Genomic DNA, 21939 nt, shown 5'->3' with positions numbered 1-21939 from the left:
TGTCTCGGGGAAATACGGTTGTGATATCCAGTCCCCTCAACGCTTGGCTTTATTAAGAGCCTGTTAAACACGGATACAGCAGTCTTTAGCGCTTGGGAAAAGGACTTATAGAGGAAGGCGGTAAAAAGAAAAGGTAAGCTTAATAAGCTTAGGAGAACTTAGGCTCATTGGGTTCTAGTATACTATTCTCAAAAACTTAGTGAAGAATTGCCAGGCACCCACGATTTAGCATGTTGCCTGCCAATTGGAACTATCATTCTTCATATATGCAATAGTATGAGTCACATTTATTTCCAAAGACGAGCCTAACTTCAACATCGCCCACCATGGCGCTGGGCGGGATGATGGTCTCGGGCGTCCACAGGTCGCACAGGGCGTCGAACTCGCGCTCAGAGAGCTTGACGGCTGTGCCCTTGGGCTTGTCGCGCTTGCCAAACGTGGTGTAGATGACGAAGACGGTGAGGGACGTCTCGATGAGCACATGCTCAAGGCTGCGCTCGTAGATGGAGCGGATGTATGCGTAGTACGAGCTGGGTGCGTTGGCAAACGCCGCCCTGATCTTGACGGTGTCCAGACTCAGGAGGGTCGCCATCGTATTATACAGATCCATGCTGGACAAGGCGTGCTTCAACGCCGCTGTGCTCTCAAGTAGAAGGTCGCCATCGTGCCAATAAGATCAATGCCACCGTGGCGAATACTACGCAGACATCAAGAACAAGCGTTGTGCGCAGCAGTACCGGATACTGCTGCAACTTTGAAAGAGCTGGAAGAGAAAGGCAGTGACCAGTTCGATGTGGACAGTTGGGTGAGGCAAGTGTAGGGATTTTGTGCAGCTCTCGAGTTCGAGCGGCGGCGCTATTCGAGTAAGTACGCAGATGAAGAGATCCCGATGATTGAAGGTGCGGTGTCCGGAGTCGAATATACCATTTCAGGTCCTACAAGGACGCCACTGATTCTACCTGTGCGGTTATTACATCCTCATGAAGTAGAGTTGCGAACCAGCGATACAGTTCTAGGCCGTGGCGCCTTCGCGTCGGCGCATCGAGGGACCTGGCTCGACTCATCACTGGTGATCAAGCGGGTGCTTCAAGTCGAGACGGCAAAAACGTTTCGAGTTGAGGCGAGACAATCTTCAAACACGAGACGGATGGCTGGTTTTGACTGAATCACTCTCACGTGGTAGCTCTGTACGGCGCCTGCAACGTGGAGTTGTCATTTTTTGTTTGAGAATACGCTGCCAGGGGCACACTGACCAATTTCCGGAACGCTACGGTGGCTTCCACGAACGCTTTGCTCCCGCGGTGGTGGAGATGCTCTTATCCATCTTAGAGATGAAACAAACAATAAATATCACAGCACAACCGTATCAACATGTATTTCAGCGCCATTACCAACGGCTTACCAGTTTGTAAACTTGGTTGAGCGGTAGAGCTTCGTACGCCAGTTCCGACGGTTGCTCTTGCTGCCATGCAGGTGTGCGATAATACGTGCACTTTGTGCATGAACACGGCCCCCAAGTCAATTCCAACCGCCACTGATCCGCGATGATGTCCACTTCGTTCATCGCCGTCCATAGGTGTTGTATGCCATTGAACTTGTTCTCATAAATAAGGCCTTGAAACCGGTACTTTGACATAACTTTCTCGTCATTCGAAGGGTTTAGCGCCATCTTGATTCCACGCTCAATATGCGCATCAAGAAACTTTCCTTTGCGCACAAGAAAATCTTTGAGAAATTCGAGGCGGTCACGAATCATTTGGCGAGTTATCTGTAACACGAAAGGGCTTTGTGAGCGTTCTTGTTTCTGAAGGTGCGATGCATACTAAAACTCTTACCCTGAAATATCCATGGATAATTGAAGCCAGTGCATCATCCACAAGAAGTCATGCAAGCGCTTCTCGTTTCCTGAGCAGACTGCATTATAGACAGAGTGCATCTCTTTCACCGGTAACATGTCGATAAAGTCGTCAATGTCTTCAGTGGACCCGAACGCTGTTTCGAAAACCTACAACAGACATCTTCTGTTAGTCTACAAGCGTTTACAACCCATTCAATTGTACGGATTCGGCTATACTCGATCTTTGGCCGGCACAAACACAGGGAGCAACGAGTCGAAGTTCACTTTGGTTGGACTGCAATAGTAGAAAAGCGCTACCGAGAGTGTTGAGTTTACGTAGATTCGCCGTCCATTGGATGCTGAGGCGCCTGCTATAAAAGGTAACTGCGACATTGCCCATCAGAAATCTAGATATATCTACACAACCACGCTGGAGTGACTAACGCGAATCTTGTCCACTCGGTCGTCCATGGTTGATCTCAGAACTCAGGTGGAGTATGTCTCTCTTGTTGTTGATCTGATGTCGACGGGGTAAATTGCGGAATGAGCGGCTCCTGCGGTCGCTCCGATCATGAACAGTCAGGGGAGGACTAAATATCTCGTATTTTGTATGTCAGCCTTCGTGTGGTGGGCTGAGGGCTTCCAAAGATCTTCATGGGTTCATGAAGATGGTTCATGGAAAGAAACCCACTCCACCCCACGGAACTGAATATGGCTCGTTACATGAATTCAACTATGAGTACGTTTATTTACGTGATTGCCTAAAGGCTCAAAATCGAGCTGGCGTGCAAGGCGACCGGCTTCGCCTTCACCTCGGAACGACTTACATGGCGTCACGTCTTGCCACCAGCACCTCTTTTCGGCGCGCCTTGACGTCGCTATCGGGGAGCAAGTGCTGTATGGACAAGCTTGAAGTCGAGCAACTCTCCATCAGCCCCCGAACCCGGTGAGGAACGTCTTCAGATGATCACACGCCTCAAGTGTGAAAACGACTCCCAGCGCTTGTCCAACCGCTACAAAGACCGCATGTGACGCATCTCGTCCAGCGAAGGCACCAATCGAGTCGGAAACCCGACGGCGTACCCTTATCCCCGAAGTCCAACCGTTAGATAATGGCAGCGAACGCGATCAGACGTGGGTGGGATGAAAGCCATCGCAGCACGAGAAACGGCGTCCGGCACTGGGTAAACATGGCCGCTCAATAGCGCTTGGTCCACGCGCGGTGTCATGTAGCGCGGCAGCGCGGTCGGTCCGGTGTGGCGTTCCTTCCCTGGGTTATGGCACTCGTTGTCACGCGGCGCCGTCCAACCCAGTCGTCAGTGTGTTGTGGTGGATAAGATCCAATGTGCGGGTGGGCGTAAGAACCAGCATTGTGAGTTTCAGGAACCGGCACGTCGCTCGGAGTCTAGCATGTCGCCATCCAACTTGCGTAGACTTGGTGTAGAGCATCGCAACGTTAGCAACTCAAGTGTGGTGCTTACAACGCCATCGCGGATCCGTCATCCGGGCACTCACCATCGAGTACGGGGCTGTCCACGTAGATGTATCCAGCAAAAGGCACCACAAACGACGGAATCTGGGGCACGGCGCTCGTTGCTGAGTGTGGAATCGCCTAAGAAGATAACGCTCGGCGTCGTGCAGTACGGCACGACAGAGCGATCAATCCGGAGTAGTGTTGGTAGATTCGTCGTTGGTCCGACATCCGGGCCACGGTACACAGCTTCGAGCACGGAGCTGTCCAGTACAGCGACCTCGGCGTCGAGTATGACGTCGCCAAGGGGCGCTTGAATAGTCGGCAAATGATGTACGGGATCAGCATACGCGGACCGATAGCGTGGGAGTGGCGAAGTCGTACGAGCGCATGATGCAGGCGTGCCGCATCAGCCGTATGGAGTCGACGCGGCAGCATACGGACACCATGCTTGGTACAGCTTGGAGGCGACACGGACGTTGTGGAGTTGTGGGTGAAGCCGCACGGTGACGAGCGTTCGTTGCAGCGGTCTCTTGGACAATGTGTGCAGGCCGAGGTAAATTGGAAACTGAGAGTCGATCAGCAATTGGAGATCTTTTCGCGCCACAGAGCATCAGGGCCATCGAGTGCCCGTTTAGATCTGGCGCGCGTGGTTCCGTCAATCACAGTCTTTCATTCAAATATGAAAGATGTTGATTGGCGGAACCGGACCAAAGCGAACCCAAGGAAAAACTTGTGGCAAGATGATTAGCGGAATTTGCCAACGCGAACCCCAAGACGAAACTCAGCACCGATCTTTTGTCAACTTCAACTTCGCGTCACAGCTTTACTGCGTGCGCTAGTATAGATAGGACCGGTACGCTAGTTGTTAGACTTCCGGTAGTAATTTCACCCTAGATTTCCTAACTCATTTCATACAATTAAATATATAAATGGCCTGAAAGTATAGTGTTTTGTTAAATCACAGCGTGCCGAACATCTACAGTAACCACAACTGCTTCCGGCTCGCGATCCGCCGTCGACATTGCGATCGGAACCAGCTGGGGTAATAGTTACCCAAGCAGGAAACGCTTACTCAGAGGCTCGCACATTTACGGTTGGCAATACCACCAAACCGATCTCACACTGAGCTACATCTACGGCGGTCGCGACATAGGCACCCCTTTCACCCAGCGGCCCGCTGTTGGTCGGAACGACCAGCGGCAATATTCGGTCAATGTCACCCCAGAAAAATCGCATACTCAGAAGGTCATACAAACTACGGTAGTCGCTGGTTGGTCAACTCACCAATCCTTTCTCGGGGTGAGCTATACAGTTACAGCAACCAAAACACGCATACATCTTTCCTTCCTTGACCCGCCGTCGACATTGCGATCGGAACCAGCTGGGGTAATAGTTACCCAAGCAGGAAACGCTTACCCAGAGGCTCGTACAACTGCAGTAGTCGTCGGTTGGCAATACCACCAAACCGATCACGCACTGAGCTACATCTACAGAAGCCGCGGCTCGTACACCTAATTGAATATTGTAATATCGCAATGGAGAAGGTTTACTGAACGACCTATGTTTAATGAAAACGAAGCGGAATATATTCATACTGAACAATTGAAATGGAGGAGACGGCGATACACATACGCCCTATGAGGTTCAGTAGACTATGATACCGTTACCGAAGTGACTTGTTCCAGCATTCACATTGAGCAGAAACCCCGCCGGCATGCTGGTCGGTGTCTTGGGTGCGTTCTGCATCAAATTCGCTTCCAGCCAATTTTGGGACCTTCCTATTGCTGGGCTGTCGCAAGGCGAAATAATACTTGGATTCCTCGTCGTAGAAATCAGTCTTTACGAATTCAATAATACCGATTCAAACAGAGGACACTCAGTTCCTTTATTCTAACTTCACATATCATCAATTTATTTAATAGTGTAACATGTACATTAGGGTCAACTACGCCAACGCATGGCGTTGGCGCGAAGTTGAAGTTGACAAAAGATCGGTGCTGAGTTTCGTCTTGGGGTTCGCGTTGGCAAATTCCGCCAATCATCTTGCCACAAGTTTTTCCTTGGGTTCGCTTTGGTCCGGTTCCGCCAATCAACATCTTTCATATTTGAATGAAAGACTGTGATTGACGGAACCACGCGCGCCAGATCTAAACGGGCACTCGATGGCCCTGATGCTCTGTGGCGCGAAAAGATCTCCAATTGCTGATCGACTCTCAGTTTCCAATTTACCTCGGCCTGCACACATTGTCCAAGAGACCGCTGCAACGAACGCTCGTCACCGTGCGGCTTCACCCACAACTCCACAACGTCCGTGTCGCCTCCAAGCTGTACCAAGCATGGTGTCCGTATGCTGCCGCGTCGACTCCATACGGCTGATGCGGCACGCCTGCATCATGCGCTCGTACGACTTCGCCACTCCCACGCTATCGGTCCGCGTATGCTGATCCCGTACATCATTTGCCGACTATTCAAGCGCCCCTTGGCGACGTCATACTCGACGCCGAGGTCGCTGTACTGGACAGCTCCGTGCTCGAAGCTGTGTACCGTGGCCCGGATGTCGGACCAACGACGAATCTACCAACACTACTCCGGATTGATCGCTCTGTCGTGCCGTACTGCACGACGCCGAGCGTTATCTTCTTAGGCGATTCCACACTCAGCAACGAGCGCCGTGCCCCAGATTCCGTCGTTTGTGGTGCCTTTTGCTGGATACATCTACGTGGACAGCCCCGTACTCGATGGTGAGTGCCCGGATGACGGATCCGCGATGGCGTTGTAAGCACCACACTTGAGTTGCTAACGTTGCGATGCTCTACACCAAGTCTACGCAAGTTGGATGGCGACATGCTAGACTCCGAGCGACGTGCCGGTTCCTGAAACTCACAATGCTGGTTCTTACGCCCACCCGCACATTGGATCTTATCCACCACAACACACTGACGACTGGGTTGGACGGCGCCGCGTGACAACGAGTGCCATAACCCAGGGAAGGAACGCCACACCGGACCGACCGCGCTGCCGCGCTACATGACACCGCGCGTGGACCAAGCGCTATTGAGCGGCCATGTTTACCCAGTGCCGGACGCCGTTTCTCGTGCTGCGATGGCTTTCATCCCACCCACGTCTGATCGCGTTCGCTGCCATTATCTAACGGTTGGACTTCGGGGATAAGGGTACGCCGTCGGGTTTCCGACTCGATTGGTGCCTTCGCTGGACGAGATGCGTCACATGCGGTCTTTGTAGCGGTTGGACAAGCGCTGGGAGTCGTTTTCACACTTGAGGCGTGTGATCATCTGAAGACGTTCCTCACCGGGTTCGGGGGCTGATGGAGAGTTGCTCGACTTCAAGCTTGTCCATACAGCACTTGCTCCCCGATAGCGACGTCAAGGCGCGCCGAAAAGAGGTGCTGGTGGCAAGACGTGACGCCATGTAAGTCGTTCCGAGGTGAAGGCGAAGCCGGTCGCCTTGCACGCCAGCTCGATTTTGAGCCTTTAGGCAATCACGTAAATAAACGTACTCATAGTTGAATTCATGTAACGAGCCATATTCAGTTCCGTGGGGTGGAGTGGGTTTCTTTCCATGAACCATCTTCATGAACCCATGAAGATCTTTTGGAAGCCCTCAGCCCACCACACGAAGGCTGACATACAAAATACGAGATATTTAGTCCTCCCCTGACTGTTCATGATCGGAGCGACCGCAGGAGCCGCTCATACCTCAACAAACCGTCTAGACAGCGTATATTGTACACGGTTTGGCCTTCGCCAAACGATGGAGAATGATTCGCCTCGTCGAATTACTCGAGGTCAATCTCAACCTGTCGTTATATCGGGCAGACGAGGTATTGCGGCATATCATGACGGCGTATAAATTGGTGTCTCCTAATCTATATTCGTGCTCTTTTAAATGTAGTCGATGCAGCGAGGTTCAAAGACGTGTGGCGGATTTTACAACGCGCGGGATGGGATTCGAAGCCACCTCAACGTCGGAGCCTAGACAACCGTTACAGATATATTCCTCCTGGTGGAAATGTCAATGGCAAAGAAGGCCGCGATTTTTTTCTTGGCGAGGAGAGCCTTGTCGAGCACTACGAATCGTTGAGTGGAGAAAAGCCGTCACGTGATGGAGACACGGAGGCTATGGATATCGCGACAGCTGGTGCTAGACGTGAACGCGACCAATCTACCAATCTGAGTGTGCCTAAATCGCAAGTCAGTGGTAATCGAAGCCTCTTTGCATGTGCAACTAGTGGGTCGATTCCAGCTCCATGTGGTACGCGCGAAGCGATTCCACAGAGCGAACATGATTTGGAGGAACAAAAGGATGCTGAAGTTCATAGTGACGCGTGGAGTAACGATCAACACAGTTTAGCGCAAAGTATTTCTGCTACAGTATGCGTTGTTTGTCAGATGGAGTGCTCTCTCGAGCGTTCGTGTTCGAATTGAGGTGCATTCATGCACCACTTCTGCTCACATGATGTGTGCGCTAGACTTGATCTTCACGACAGCAACGGTGAAGCGATTGTTGACTTTGGGGAGTCATGCTATTGTAGTGAAAAATGTTACATGGCGGCTACAGCAAACCGAAGCGAAGTTATTTGGACCCATCATTTATATACAGCAAGGAGGGACTCACAACCGAGTTTGGATGGTCATGCGGCAGACCTAGTGCCTGTGTCGGCGCTGAGCAATACAACAGTACCTATGCCACTCACGAAACGCAAGACAACTTCGATTGCGGTGGTCAAAACGTGTGATCGCGCAACAACGATAACAGAGCATACCAAGCGAAAACGGCAAAAAGCAAAGCATCCCTCTCCGTTGAAGAGGACAAGCGCTACGTCTTCAGAGAAAACTTCGCCACCCACGAAGAAAAAATACAAGAAAGCCTGGCTCAAGTTCATCTGTGTTCAAGGCAAAAAAGAAAGGAAAGAAATCCACCAGCAACGTGGATGCCACTTTCAGATCCGAGCTCCTGCGCAGAATCCAAATTTCAGCGGATCGGTTTATCAACGCAAAGGTTTCGTTTTCGCCTGCCGAAGAATCGTGGATGCCAGCAAAATCTTACCGTGATGTAGGAGCAGCATATCTCACCGGTATCATCACTCGCTATGTAATTGAAGAAATGGAAAGTGGTGAACGTGTAAAGGTTCCAACACCAATGTTCAAATTGCTGTGGACAAACACAGCCTTCCAATCGAAAGACCACGTTCACGGAATATCTGAAGACGTTGTAGTTCGTGGTGTCGCCCAGTTTGTTCGTTTGCATCGAGGTCAGATAGAGTTTATGGAGTCGTGGAGTTCACTGTGCAGTATGGTGCCCAAGTACTCCAACATTCCGGCTCTTACCGAGGAGTATGAGGAACTAGATGAAGCAGACTACCGAGAATTGAGTGCATTTCGAGGTAGGAAAGAACTTCAGATCGCACTGAGCCCCGATGAAGTTGAAGCTATCGAATCTATGACATTTGTACCAACTGGATCACTCGAACAGCCAGCGGGCTTGTTTACCCATGCCGATGGGTCTACTAAGACTAAGGTGCATGAAAGTAGTCGCAAGTACTTTGGTCACTCAGCGACCTCAAGTTTTTTTTGCGTTTCTTCCGATTTCGTTCTGGAAACAAGTTGTCGAATTCAGTAATGCTTATGCAGTTGAACGAGGCAATGCTTCCCGTCAGCCTATTACATTGGATGAGCTCATGATATTTTTGGGTATCCTTTGGTACATGTCTCTTGTCGATAAAGGCGAAATGAAGAACTATTGGAGAGACAACGAAGAATCAAGAATATTTCCCGGGTCAGGTTCAACCAATATGGCGGGTGTTATGGTGTGGAATCGATTCATATACATCAGAAAGAATTTAGCTTTTCGCGCAGAGGTGACGCCGCGAGAAATGGAGCGGGATCCGGCTGCTAGAATTCGCCCCTACTTACAATCCTGAAAACACGTTGCAAGCGCCACGTTGTTGTGGGCCGTAACGTGGCGGTCGATGAGGCCAGCGTGGCTTGCAGATCCAAGTATGCCAGGCATATAATTGTGTATAATCCACGAAAACCAACAGGAAAGTACCACTTCAAATTTTACATGTGCTGCTGTTCGACGACCTGGTTTGTGGTAGACTTCAAGCTACATTGTGACAGTGAGCTTCACGACCGTCTGGAAGGTGTACTAGAGACTTCTGAAATTGTTCGGTTGGCAGAGGCTACAAAAAATCGTCAGAAATACGACGACACGTACTGGAAGTAACGAATTCACTGAAGGGGTCACGTCGAATTGTAAACACGGACAATTTTTATACTTCTTGTTTGCTTCTCGAGAGTCTGCGTTCAGTTGGGTTACATGGTCGGGGAACAGTTCGCTCGTCCAGTAAGCATTTCCCGCACTTCACCATGCTTGACCCAAAAGTGGATAAGGACCGAGGGAGTATGAAACAAGGTGTGTGTTTGGACAAGCATATTGTAGCGGCAAGTTGGATGGACGGGTCGATAGTCAACATTATATCGAACGCTGATGACTCCAGCACTACTACCGTTCTGCGTAGAATCAAACAGGATCGTGTGGGCTTTGAAGCTCCAACGTGTGTCAGCGAATATAACGCTGCCATGCAGGGTGTTGATCGCCACGACCAGCTTCGTGGTAGATTTTCTATCGCTGACGGGCATTCATTCAAAAAATGGCACAAAAAGGTGGCCATGTCTGCTATCGATATTGCACGTTGCAACGCGTACATTTGTCACGGACTTGCAGCTGGAGGGTTGAACAATGATGGTGGTAGTGATAGCTCGCATTGTGAAGACAGTAACGTGCCCCAGGGACGTGACCCACACCGTGTGTTTGTCGCTGAGCTCGTTCGCGAACTTTTGATGGATCTTGGAAAAGTGGTTGAGTCCTGCAGAGGGTATTGCATACGCCGGAGAAGATCCCACATCTACTCAAGTCATTCAAGCACTCAGCGAAAGCAATAGAAGCAGCGTAACGGAGAGCGCAGTACCTATTTGTGTCGCTAAAGAATCTTCAGTAATTTTGAAGAACAGGAGCAGGGCGAAGCGTGAGTGCACCGTGTGTAGGTTTGAGGGGAGAGTCCCTACTCAAAAAACCGATTTTGCGAGACACACCACGTCGCGCTATGTAAGCGCTCCTATTCAGTTGATAGCACGAAATCACACCTGTGTCAAGAAGTATCTTGGACTTGCTGGCAAAAGTTTCATCATTACTACTTACCTCGAAAAGTATACAGTCTTGGTGGGAATTTGCTTCGAAGCTCAGCGATTTATAAAGCCCAAGCTCAATTTATCAGACGGCGGAACAAGGATCGTTCCCGATGTGCTACCAACGAAACCAGCTGCCCGGAGAGCACAGAGGACGCTGATAGCTTTGCTACATCGTGTACCTGTTAGAATAGGCATTCATAAAATAATTCATGCTTTTAAAACTCATCCATTTGGCGTCAAAAGTATTTACAAAGACTCATGAACTGACGTGTTCCGTCCTACATATGGGCATCGCTCATACTCAAAGGCCATTACCGACTGAATCTGAATGTCCAGGCTGAAAGCTAGTAGTGAGACTATAGAGTAGAGGGCTAACGTTGTGAACTACCGCATCGACAGTTAGATTCTCCTGTGGAATCGAATTGCACCAGTGCCGTACTAAACGCCACTGGTCGCTGATAAGTTCTGGGGCTGTTGCAGGCAGCATTGTTTTTCAGTGCACTTCGTGGCCGTCCACCAGCTCCACAATACACAAACCCAACGCGAAAATATCGATGGCAAACCATTCATCGCCACGTCCATCCTCCCGCGGAACCCCATTGTCACCAAACCCACCATGATTGACGATGCCGTTCCATCCACCAGCATATTTTTAATTTTCAGATTTCCGCGCTCGAGTCCGCGTTCGGGAAGATAATGCAATCCTTGGGCCACTTCCAGTAGTTTTCTCCACACCAGTTTCAAGGGGTCGCCCACAGATCCGTTCCATTGATGGTTGAGATAGCTACTCAATTGACCGTGAGCCACGTATTCGTAGACATTGTAGCGATCGGCACCAAAGTCGCAGACGCCGTAGAGTTTGAGGAGGTTGGGGTGGATATTAGAAGCACATTGATATTACCGGGTCTCTCATTCAAGGCCGCTCTCCTGGGAGATGTAGCTTCAGTGAAAATGCACGTGTCCAGCAAAATTCCTATCACTCGATGTAAACGCGAAGCGGTGAATAGCTTTGACATGTCTTCTATACGTTCCAGCTGCGATAATTTGTTTGTAGAATCGTCCTCTCGTTAGGTACAAGCTACAGCCTGTCGTCACAGCAGCAACGGCTCACACATTAGCAGCATAAAGAATCCAGCAGAAAATTATCCCTCCAGTCTTCTTTGATACATATCACATGAACATACATTGGGTGCTCTTGAGAGGGCACCACTTTCTGGGCGCGAAATGCGCGAATCCAATCCGTCAATTCAGGTACTAGCAGAAAGCTGACAAATTGATAGTATAAAACACTCGCAGTCATTGACACGTATGAGAACGATACCCCCAGCCAACAAGTTACGATTTACTACACAGTCGCAGCGATATATCTTGAGTTGAAACACCCGTATGGTAGATGCACCCTGGTGTAGTGAAATACCCCACACTTAGTAAGTACAACAAACAAACGAATTAGTAGATGTGATCGAGCTTGGGCACATACCGCTACCAGATTAGAATCGCACCCAGCGAACAAGTGTTGTGCTGATTTAGGTTCGAATTACAGCAGCAGGTTACATCTCTTGATGCCAAAGCATTTTTTTTCTTTTCGAGATTGCTCTCGAAGTGTAACTGCGCACGAAGCCCGTGCGGTTGTCGCCCTTGGTGTTCAAGAGGGCGGCGCTGTGTTCGCGATCATGACCGCCTGCAACGTGGTCTTGAAGCTGTTGTAACGGCACATCGACACTGAGAATGACGGACAGCGAGTCGCGTCCAGAGAACTGGCGCTGAAGACCAGCAGCAGTATGTTCGAAGGCGGCTGCATCACTGCGTCGAAGCGAGAAGGCAGATAGCTCCAATCCTGGCTATCACCGTGGAGCTCAGCACGAGGATGGCACGCCGCTTGTGTTTCTGCTACGCGATTGGCGGTTGGAAAGCAGTTTTCTTGTTCTGAATGTTGGCGTTCCGCACGGTACTACCAAAACGGTGAGTTGTGCTTGGTTTTTGACGAATAGCAATCATGCAAGATTTATTTCGGCAAATCGATGCGTCGTATGCAGAACCATACTTAATGCCCCATTTTGTTGAAGGGTCGCCAAAACACTTGCACTTCTTATAAGAAATCCTGTTATAACTCGATTTACTTAGCAAAACCTCTACGAATAGATCAGTAAGAACCAGACATAATGTCTCTTTTTACAGATTTGACTTGATTTCACTATAGATCAGCTTAATATAGAAGTGTATGGCCGAACGAAAGGGTTAAAATATCTGCGTGCCCCCTATCCCCAAAATAGCTCATGATTTTTTTTATCAAGTCAACCCCAGAACATGAACACTTCTTATAGTAAGCGTTGGAAAAAAAATGATAAGCAAATGTGTGGCTTGAAGTACAAGAACAAGAATGGTCGATTACCAATTAGTGGTCTTCTCAATTTGCTAAGTGGTAGTGCTATCTTTTCTTGTCGTGTATTATTCGATCAGTGTCTGGAATACGATGCCTGTCCGATGAGTTGGCTTGAAGTACAATGACGCATGTTATTCTTGAGATCTCTGCCAAATTTCTTCCACATCCTGGATTACCTCGGTGAATGGAGACAATAAAACCAGATACGTTGCTTCTTATTTTCTTAGGAACATTAAACACCAATAACACTATAAACGAGATGATCGAGAGGAACATTTTGTATTTTAACATGGTTTTAGTGCTATTAATTGTCGGTTCGGCACATACAAATCTACTGAACCTCGCTCGTGTGCTTGTGTCATTGGCCCACTGCGAAAATACGATACAGTAATGTCCCTCTGGGATTGGCGAGACGGTCAAGTCTCGACAAGCTATCCGGGCACAACATCAGTGTTCTAATTATCAAATTGTATAGGGGAGGCAAAAGTTAACTACTTCTACTTCGTGTCGTGTCCCCGTGTGCCATACCGCTTTGCAAACCTTGGGCTTTTGGCCCGTTGGACACTCAACAACTCCGGCTCCTGGAGGCATAAGGACAGCGCAATCTGACCGTAAGTGCAATCACGAGATGGCAATCGCAGGTGCAGTCCGGTAGGACGGACTATCGTGCGTGAATCTTACAGCAAAAACAGGATTTTCTTCGCACGACCCAAACGCATGAAAAAAAAAATTCGGGTCGCGTAGAGCGAACCAAACGGATCGCAAAATATATGGCTACGAAGAGACCCCGCCCCTCTCACCGCAACATACTAGTACTTCCGGCTGCAGACATTTTTCATTCCTTCACGTGATCGAACAAGCAACCTTCCCAACAACATGGTGACCAAGTCGAAGAATCCGGTTGTCGCCACAACGGCTGGGGCTGTAGCTGGAGTGATCGAGACGCTTTTGGTGTGGCCCATGGAGATGATCAAGACCAATCTGCAGCTAGGCACAATGCGTGCGCAGTACACGTGCATGGTAGGCGGTTTCCGCTACCACGTACAGGCGGATGGGGCCGGGTCACTGTACCGTGGTCTCGCCCCCGTGCTTGTCGGCACCATCCCCAAAGCTGGCATTCGGTTTGGCGCCTACGACGTCATGAAGCGAGCACTGGCTGGCGAAAATGGTGAAGTCTCGACTGTGCGGAACCTCGCGGCAGGCACGATCGCAGGTGGCGTTGAGGCCGCTCTCGCCATGACCCCAGTACGTAAAGCATTCTCAAGAAAGCGATGTGCGAATACTGAATTTGTTGTACAGGTTGAGACGCTCAAGACAAAGTTGATCGGCGCCAATGTCGGGGTATGGGAAGGAACTCGGATGATTCTGGCGAGGGAGGGTTTTCTTGGGTTATACCAGGGTTTATCTGCCACTATCCTGAAACAGGTACGCACAGTCGATCGTTTTTATTAAGCCTGTACTTGATGCTGATGGCTGCATGTGCTTGTTGGTGCGAATAGTCGAGTAACCAAGGCCTTCGGTTCATGTGCTTCAGCGAGTTTCAGAAACATATAAACCCTGAGTTCCTTGAGCGCCACGGCCTCATCCGAGATGCCCAAAACATGACGGGAGGTCAGCGAGCTCTTCTCGGCCTCCTCGGTGGAATGACGGCTGGTCTCATCAGCGTTTTCGGCAACAATCGTACGTTGCACCTGGATGTCATTGCGGTGGTGTGATTTTGTACGTCATTTGGCTCATTGTATATACACGTGTGTGCAGCGTTTGATGTGGTGAAGACGCGAATGCAGGGACCACAGGCGCAGCAATATACGAGCACGCTAGACTGCTTCCGCCAGTTGCTTCTGAAAGAAGGAATCCCTTCTTTCTACTCTGGGGTGGTCCCTCGACTCGGACGAGTGGTCCCGGGCCAAGGCGTGATTTTCATGTCGTACGACAGTATCACGCTGTTCGTATCGCGGCTCGTCGAGACCTAAAACGTAGCACATGATCCCAGTGCATCTTCTGTCACGAAAGTAGTGCCAATTGCAATACATGCATGTAGATTCGCGTTTGTGCATCTTCAAGGCTTTGTCGTAGATCGCTTGTCCAGCATCGTTGAACACGTTCGTCAGCTCAGATGAAACGACGTGTATTGCTTAGAAAAGGAGCTTGATTCACTAATCGATCCGTCCAGTTTCTTCAAATCTTTGGGATGGTGTGAGTGCAGCCATATCCGGAGCAGGCAGAAATAGGCTATTCGGCAAGTTCGAATTGCAGTCACGGCAATAAGGGGTCCGGCCGTGGGCCTAGAATTGATCGCTTTCAAAACGTATGTGGGTGAATTATTGCCACTTTACTTCAGCGCAGTGTCAACTAGCACTGCCGCGAAACCGTGTGGATTAACAAGACGGGGTAATATATGGATTGGACGAGCGCTCGGCGCACGCACGCCATGATTCTGTTATACGCTCTGCGTCTAAGGATGTACATCGTGAACCACACAGCCATGGAGGGCGCTGGTAGCTTCCCCAATCGTGCTTCTCTTCCGGCGGGTCTCGGTCGTAGAACTGAAAAATCCAGGACTAGTTGCCGCCACTTCAGCGTGTGACTCGGGTCACCATCTGCAAGGGTGTTCGTGGTGCCTGAGGTTGAAGAGCTCATTACTAATTAATAGCTTCGGGTAAAGATCGGATACGATGCTTTGTGTTGTTGTGAGCCAGGCCCGCCAAGTTACAGCTGTCTGTCCATACTGGACACGGCGCACTGCTTAGCCGAGTCCGTACATACGTAAACAACAGTATCTCGGTGATAACGTAGCAGCTGCAAAACGAATCTCCAAGGTAAGCCAGGGTTGATCTACCATTTACTGCTGCACAGCAGCGGAAGATATATATTCTGCGCAATTGTAACGAACTAGTGGTTGCGACGACTTTTAGTTCACTTTCGAAATGATGAATGAAGACGATTGTCTCAATATACCTATGGTTGCATGGCAGACGCAGTGCTGTAGAGCGCGTTTCAGGCGTAATGGACACGAACTCACCGACTAATTCAGAAGGGATGTTGTTCATCGCTATCCAAGGTCCAAGGTGACCATATGTTGCTAGGGTTTCTGTTCGTGTGCACGACTAAAGTTGGCTCATCTCAGCTTGCCCTGCACTGCGTGTTGGACGAATCTACCCCCAGTCGCTGCAACGATGGACGATGGCTTATCCATTGGCTCACGTGAAACTTGGCGAGCCGGACGGACTGTACAGGGTGTTTCGAGTGATTCCGCTGGGTTGTCGTTTGCCCTCAGAACTTTTAGCAACTGGCCATTGTCCATTTTGCCTCCAACTCAAACAGTCGACGCCAGCCACTCCACATTCCACTGCAATATTTGACTGCCGTCTACAGCGTGAACCAAGATGCCAATTCCTCGCGATTCCGACCATCACGACTACGTCCAGGGGCCTTGCACGCCTGCTACCCCGTCAATAGTCGTGCTTCAAGCCCAGGTCGAGGAAAAGCCCAAGCGAGAGACCACCACCTTCAGTCAGCTCCCCAACCCACTTGACACGGCTTCGTTCCCGTCCGTTGTCCTCGCACAATGGATGCAGCCGATGGTGACACTTGGCGGCCAACGCGTCTTGGAGATGGAAGACATCTGGCCACTGTGCTCGAGCGACTCGTGCGACTCGCTTGAAGAGCGCTTTCGCCGAGTCTTCGATCCCAACGCAAAGTCTGTCTTCGGGATTTCACCGCTGGCCATTGCCTACATGGTGACGTTCCGCAGCGAGCTCACAGTCGTCTTCGTGGGCTGCATCTTGTACGTGGCGGCATTGGGGACGCAATCGTACGTCGCTCAGGCGCTGCTGCAGTTCCTCAACGGAAAGGAAAATCTGTTCCACATATCCAACGGCTACGGCCTTCTAGCTATGATGACTCTCAGTTCGGCCGTAGCAGTTCTGTCGCTCAACTACCTCTTCTTCCGATCGTCTCGAGTCGCGGCCAACATGCGTTCACTCAGCATGGCACTGGTGTACGACAAATCGATGAAGCTCTCCAGTGCTGCTCGTCAACAATATACCACCGGCGAGATCTTGACGCTCATGAGTGTCGACACGGAGCGCGTGTTCAACTTCGTCGCTCACGGTCCGTGGCTGATCATGGGGCCTCTGTCCTTCGTGATCTCGGTCGTGCTCATCGGCATCCTCTTCAACTTCTACTCCGCAATGGCAGGGGCTGTCGTGCTGATCGTCGTCATGACCATCTCGGTCCAGCAAGGTGGCCGCATCGCCAGACTGCAAAAGAAGCTGCTGGAAGTCATCGACGAGCGCGTCAAAGTCACCTCCGAGGCGCTGCAAGGCATTCGAGTCATGAAATACTACGCGTGGGAGGATTCACTCGCCCAGCGTGTTGAGAAGCTTCGCATCCGCGAAGTGGCGCTTCTCCGAAAGTTTCATCTGTACCAGGTGATCAACACAGTCATGCTGTTCCTTACGCCCAGCTTTCTCTCGGGCATTACGCTGGGCCTGTACGTGCTTATTCGCCACACTGTGACTGTGGTCGAGTCCTTCACGCTCATCGCGATGGTCAACATCTGCCGCACGGCGCTCAACCAACTGCCCCAAGCCATTGCCGAGTACTCGAAGGCCAAGATTTCATTCGCTCGCATCGACGACTTCCTCGGAAGCGACGAAATCGTTAGCGACACCCCGCAACTGCAGACTGATACTTCTCAACCTCGCTGGATTACTTTTGCCGACGAGCAAGCCGGATTCATTTCTGCCCGCAATGCATGCTTCTGCTGGCCTTCAGCTACTCCTGGCGTCCTCGTTGAGTCTAAGATACCTACGCAAAGTGCTACCGGTGACGTAGAGCTTTCGAGCGTCGAGCTCAGCTCCATTACAACCCAAGCCTTCCGACTCGACAATGTGAATCTGCAGGTGAAGAGGGGTGCGCTCGTGATGATCGTGGGTAAAGTTGGTTCGGGGAAGTCGAGTCTGCTCAATGCGCTTTTGGGTGAAATGCCTCGTACGTCGGGTGAACTCAAGATGGGTGGACGCATTGCCTACGTTACTCAAGACACTTGGATCCGCAACTCCACCCTCCGAGACAACGTTCTATTCGAGCAAGAGTTTGACCCCGTACGATATGCGCGCGTGCTTGAAGCTTCACAACTGGCAACGGATCTCAACGCTCTTCCTCACGGAGACGCGACTGAAATCGGCGAGCGCGGCATCAACTTGAGTGGTGGACAGAAGGCGCGCATTGCAATTGCGCGAGCCATGTACCGCTCAGAGACCGACATCTTGATCCTGGATGACCCACTTAGCGCTGTCGACCCGCACGTAGCGCACGCCATTTTCGAACAATGTATCGTCGGTCTTGCAGCCAGACAGACCCGCTTACTGGTTCTTAACAGCCACTACGACTTACTGCCTAGCGCGGATCACGTCGTGGTGGTGCAGGACGGCTCGATTGCAGCTCAGGGTTGCTACAACGATGTGGTGAATGAGTTCCCAGAGTTGGCCACAGCATCTACCGGTAGCAATTTTGTCGACGAACCAACTCATTCCCACCCAGTCAAAGCTATGCCTGTACGAATGGACAGTGATCCCGCATCGGATCTGTTGCCTATGATCGAGAAACTATCGTCAATCGACGATCACGCCTACGAGATCATGTCCGAGATCTCTCATGAAGACGAAAACGCTCCAGTTGCCTCGAAGAAGCTGATCCGAGCGGAAGATCGCGTGAAAGGGTCTGTTGGAAGCCGTGTGTACAAGGCCTACTTTGACGAGACGGGGTTCAATGGAGTCGCCGTCGTGCTGGTGCTTGGTGCCGCGTACGCAGTGGCTCAAGCTGCGCGCACTGCGACGGACTGGTGGCCTGGACACTGGGCTCGCAACATGCCGCGCCGCGGTGTTGACCCCACGTACTCGGGAACCACCTTCGGATTGTGGTACGCTGGGCTTATTGTCTTTTGCGCAGTGTTGACAGTCGGTCGTGCGCTGATGATGATCGAGTCGTGCGTCCGAACGTCGCACCACTTGCACGACGAGCTCTTCCGTCTTGTACTGCGTGCCCCCGTGACAAGATACTTCGACGTGACTCCCGTGGGGCAGATCCTCAACCGCTTCTCGAACGACCTCGATCAGATGGACACCAACCTGCCTCGCGAGTACCAGCTACTCTTCCAGAACGTGTCTATGGGTTTTGGCTCGCTAGTGGTGTCAGCCTTCGCGTCCTACTGGATTGGACTGTCATACATCCCCATTCTGGCGATCTTCGTGTGGACCGGTGAGTACTTCAAGAAGACGTCGCGCGAAGTCAAGAGAATGGAGGGCATCACGCGCACGCCCGTGTACAACCTGTTCAGCGAGACCCTCTCCGGTCTGACGACGATCCGCGCCTTCGGAATGAAAGAGCAGTTCTCGGCTCGCAACCGCCACGTCGTGGACACCAACACCAACCTGTTCATGACGTACTGGTCCGCAAACCGTTGGCTCTCCACGCGGCTCGATCTGCTGTCCGTGGTGGTCATCTTCGTGGTCACGTTCTACCTCGTCACTACGCGCGGCTCGGTCGGGTCCATGACCTCGGGTCTCTCGCTCACGTACTCGCTCATGCTGACGTCGGTTATGCAGTGGGTCATGCGCTCCTTCGACCGCACCGACAACGCCATGACCAGTGTTGAGCGGCTGCTCCATTTCCGCACCATCGATGTCGAAGACGACGGAGGCAGCCGCACCAGCGAGCTTGTCGCCCACAATTTCAATGAGCCTGCAGCAGCTTGGCCGGTGCGTGGATCCGTCCGCTTTGAAGGCTTGTGTCTCCGATACCGACCCGAACTCCCGCTCGTCCTCAAGGGAGTCGATATGGACATCGGCGCCGGAGAGAAAGTCGGCATCTGCGGACGCACCGGCGCGGGTAAGTCTTCGCTCATGGTCGCGCTCTTCCGCATCTGTGACTTCGACAGCGGCCGCGTGCTCATCGACGACGTGGACATCTCGAGCGTGAACCTGCGCGAGCTGCGGCGCAGCCTGGCCATCATCCCGCAGGACCCCGTGCTGTTCAGCGGCCCTTTGCGAGAGAACCTGGACCCGTTCCACGATTACTCGGACGAGCGCATCTGGCGCGTGCTGCAGCAGGTGCACATGGCCGACAACCTGCGTCGCTGGGGGGCGGGCCTCGACTTCGAGGTGGCCGAGGGCGGAGACAACCTGTCGGTAGGCCAGCGCCAGCTCATCTGCATCGGCCGCGCGCTGCTCAAGGACAGCAAGGTCGTCGTGCTGGACGAGGCCACGGCCAACGTCGATACGGCCACGGACGCGCTCATCCAGACCACCATCCAGGACACGTTCCAGGACAAGACGGTGCTCATCATCGCGCACCGCATCAACACCATCATGCACTGCGACAAGATCGCGGTGATGGATGCGGGTCGCGTGGCCGAGTTCGGCTCTCCGTCGGAGCTGTTGGCGCGGCCGGAGTCCGTGTTCGCTGCATTGGCGAAGAGGTCGGGCACAGCATAGGCAGGTAATTATTTCAGCATGTTCTGTATATTGTTGGTATTTAGCAGCGCGACTGAGGAAGACAGTTGTTGTTAACAAGTATTGTGGGGGGAGTTTATCAAACTTGTTGCTCCTATTGAATGTAGATACCTGTACTTTAGGCCCTACAGTGAGTTTAACGCAGCAATGGAATTTAAACGTATACGTGTTGTACACCCATTCTTGCGATAGTTTGCAATCACAAAAGCGTCGTTTGCACAATGGAAGCAAGCGTTGAAATATTCAAGACGACTTTTATCCCAAACTATTGGATCGGGATCGCTGGAATGGTATTAGCTTCCACTGTGGCTCAGCAGAGGTCGGAAAAATAGTACAATACAATAAATAATCAGTTGTTTTCAATATAAAATTTTTGTTACTGGACTACACTGGCCTCAATACAATATAAAATTCACCCAATTATTGGCTATAAATTTGTAAAAAGTGCCCCCACCGGCAAATACCGAAAGTCTAGCCAATACACCTCCAGTCTATAGACCAGGGTCACTTGAGTGCAGTATCACCGCTGGCGCAACACTGTGTGCGCTGGCTGCCGGGCTATAGAGGCTACTATGCATTGCTTTTTCGAGTGTGACCCCGTCTAGGTGTTGTGGCAGAACCATGGGCTCCAGATTTTCGATGCTCCCTGGGGTGGAACTGCAGATCTTCCCGTCCGACCACGATGTCCATGACGAATGGCGCCATTTTCGTGAGATCCTTCTCATTTTATTGCACATCCACACAGCGATGCGTCTCCGGAACGATATCTATTTCCACGTGTGCGTGCGATCAGCCCACACAGTCCCCGTTTGAGCCGCTCGTTTGGCAACACTACCAGCACCTCTATCGCCGATCAACCGAGTTTAATCTTGATAGGGACGAGATCAGGACAGTTTTGCGCCGCCTGGGGTTCCCTGAACCAATTGATAACGACGTTCAACTCCCAGCTAACACCGATAGATGAGCCTACTTTCTTGAAATTGCGATCTCAACTCCTGTATCCCTCTGTAAAGTGATATAAGTTCTACCATTTTTGTACCAATACAATATAAATTGCAGCCATTTTTATTATTGTTTAGCTTGAAATTGCAGTTTTTATTACTGGCAGACGGTGGATCCAATTCAATATCATACTGCATTGGCGGCACAGTACAGGGTTAGAATAGTGAAATAGATCAAAATGCAGTTCAAGCCCCGAAATTATATTCAAATTCTGCTTGCCGAGCGGGTACGATAGCTTTGGTGCCACTATCACCAAAGCAGCTCATGATTTCTTTTTGATAAAAAATATCAGAATATGAACACTTCTTATAGTATGCTTTGGGAATAAGAGGATAAGCAAATGTGTGGCTTGAAGAACAATGCCACACGCTATTCTTGAGATCTCTGCCAAATTTCTCCCCTATCCTGGTTTACCGCGGTGAAAGGAGACAATAAAACCAGATACGTTGCTTCTTATTTTCTTAGGAACATTAAACACCAATAACACTATAAACGAGATGATCGAGAGGAACATT

The 21939-nt window shown here is 50.9% G+C and overlaps 1 protein-coding gene across 1 annotated transcript; it reads left to right on the top strand.

The window, feature by feature from the left end:
- Nucleotides 1-14141: 14141 nt before the first annotated feature.
- Nucleotides 14142-20404, top strand: IUM83_10969 (multidrug resistance protein ABC superfamily; the record flags this gene model as incomplete). Its single annotated transcript, XM_067935501.1, has 5 exons — nucleotides 14142-14150; nucleotides 14205-14246; nucleotides 14304-14330; nucleotides 14405-14424; nucleotides 19849-20404. 5 exons carry the CDS (start codon nucleotides 14142-14144, stop codon nucleotides 20402-20404), a joined length of 654 nt encoding a protein of 217 aa, XP_067780601.1.
- Between the last annotated feature and the right edge of the window lie 1535 nt (nucleotides 20405-21939).

This window comes from Phytophthora cinnamomi (assembly GCF_018691715.1).
Source record: "Phytophthora cinnamomi strain GKB4 chromosome Unknown Contig126, whole genome shotgun sequence".
Taxonomy (NCBI): Eukaryota; Oomycota; class Peronosporomycetes; order Peronosporales; family Peronosporaceae; genus Phytophthora; species Phytophthora cinnamomi.
This window is presented reverse-complemented; position numbering and strand designations above follow the sequence as displayed.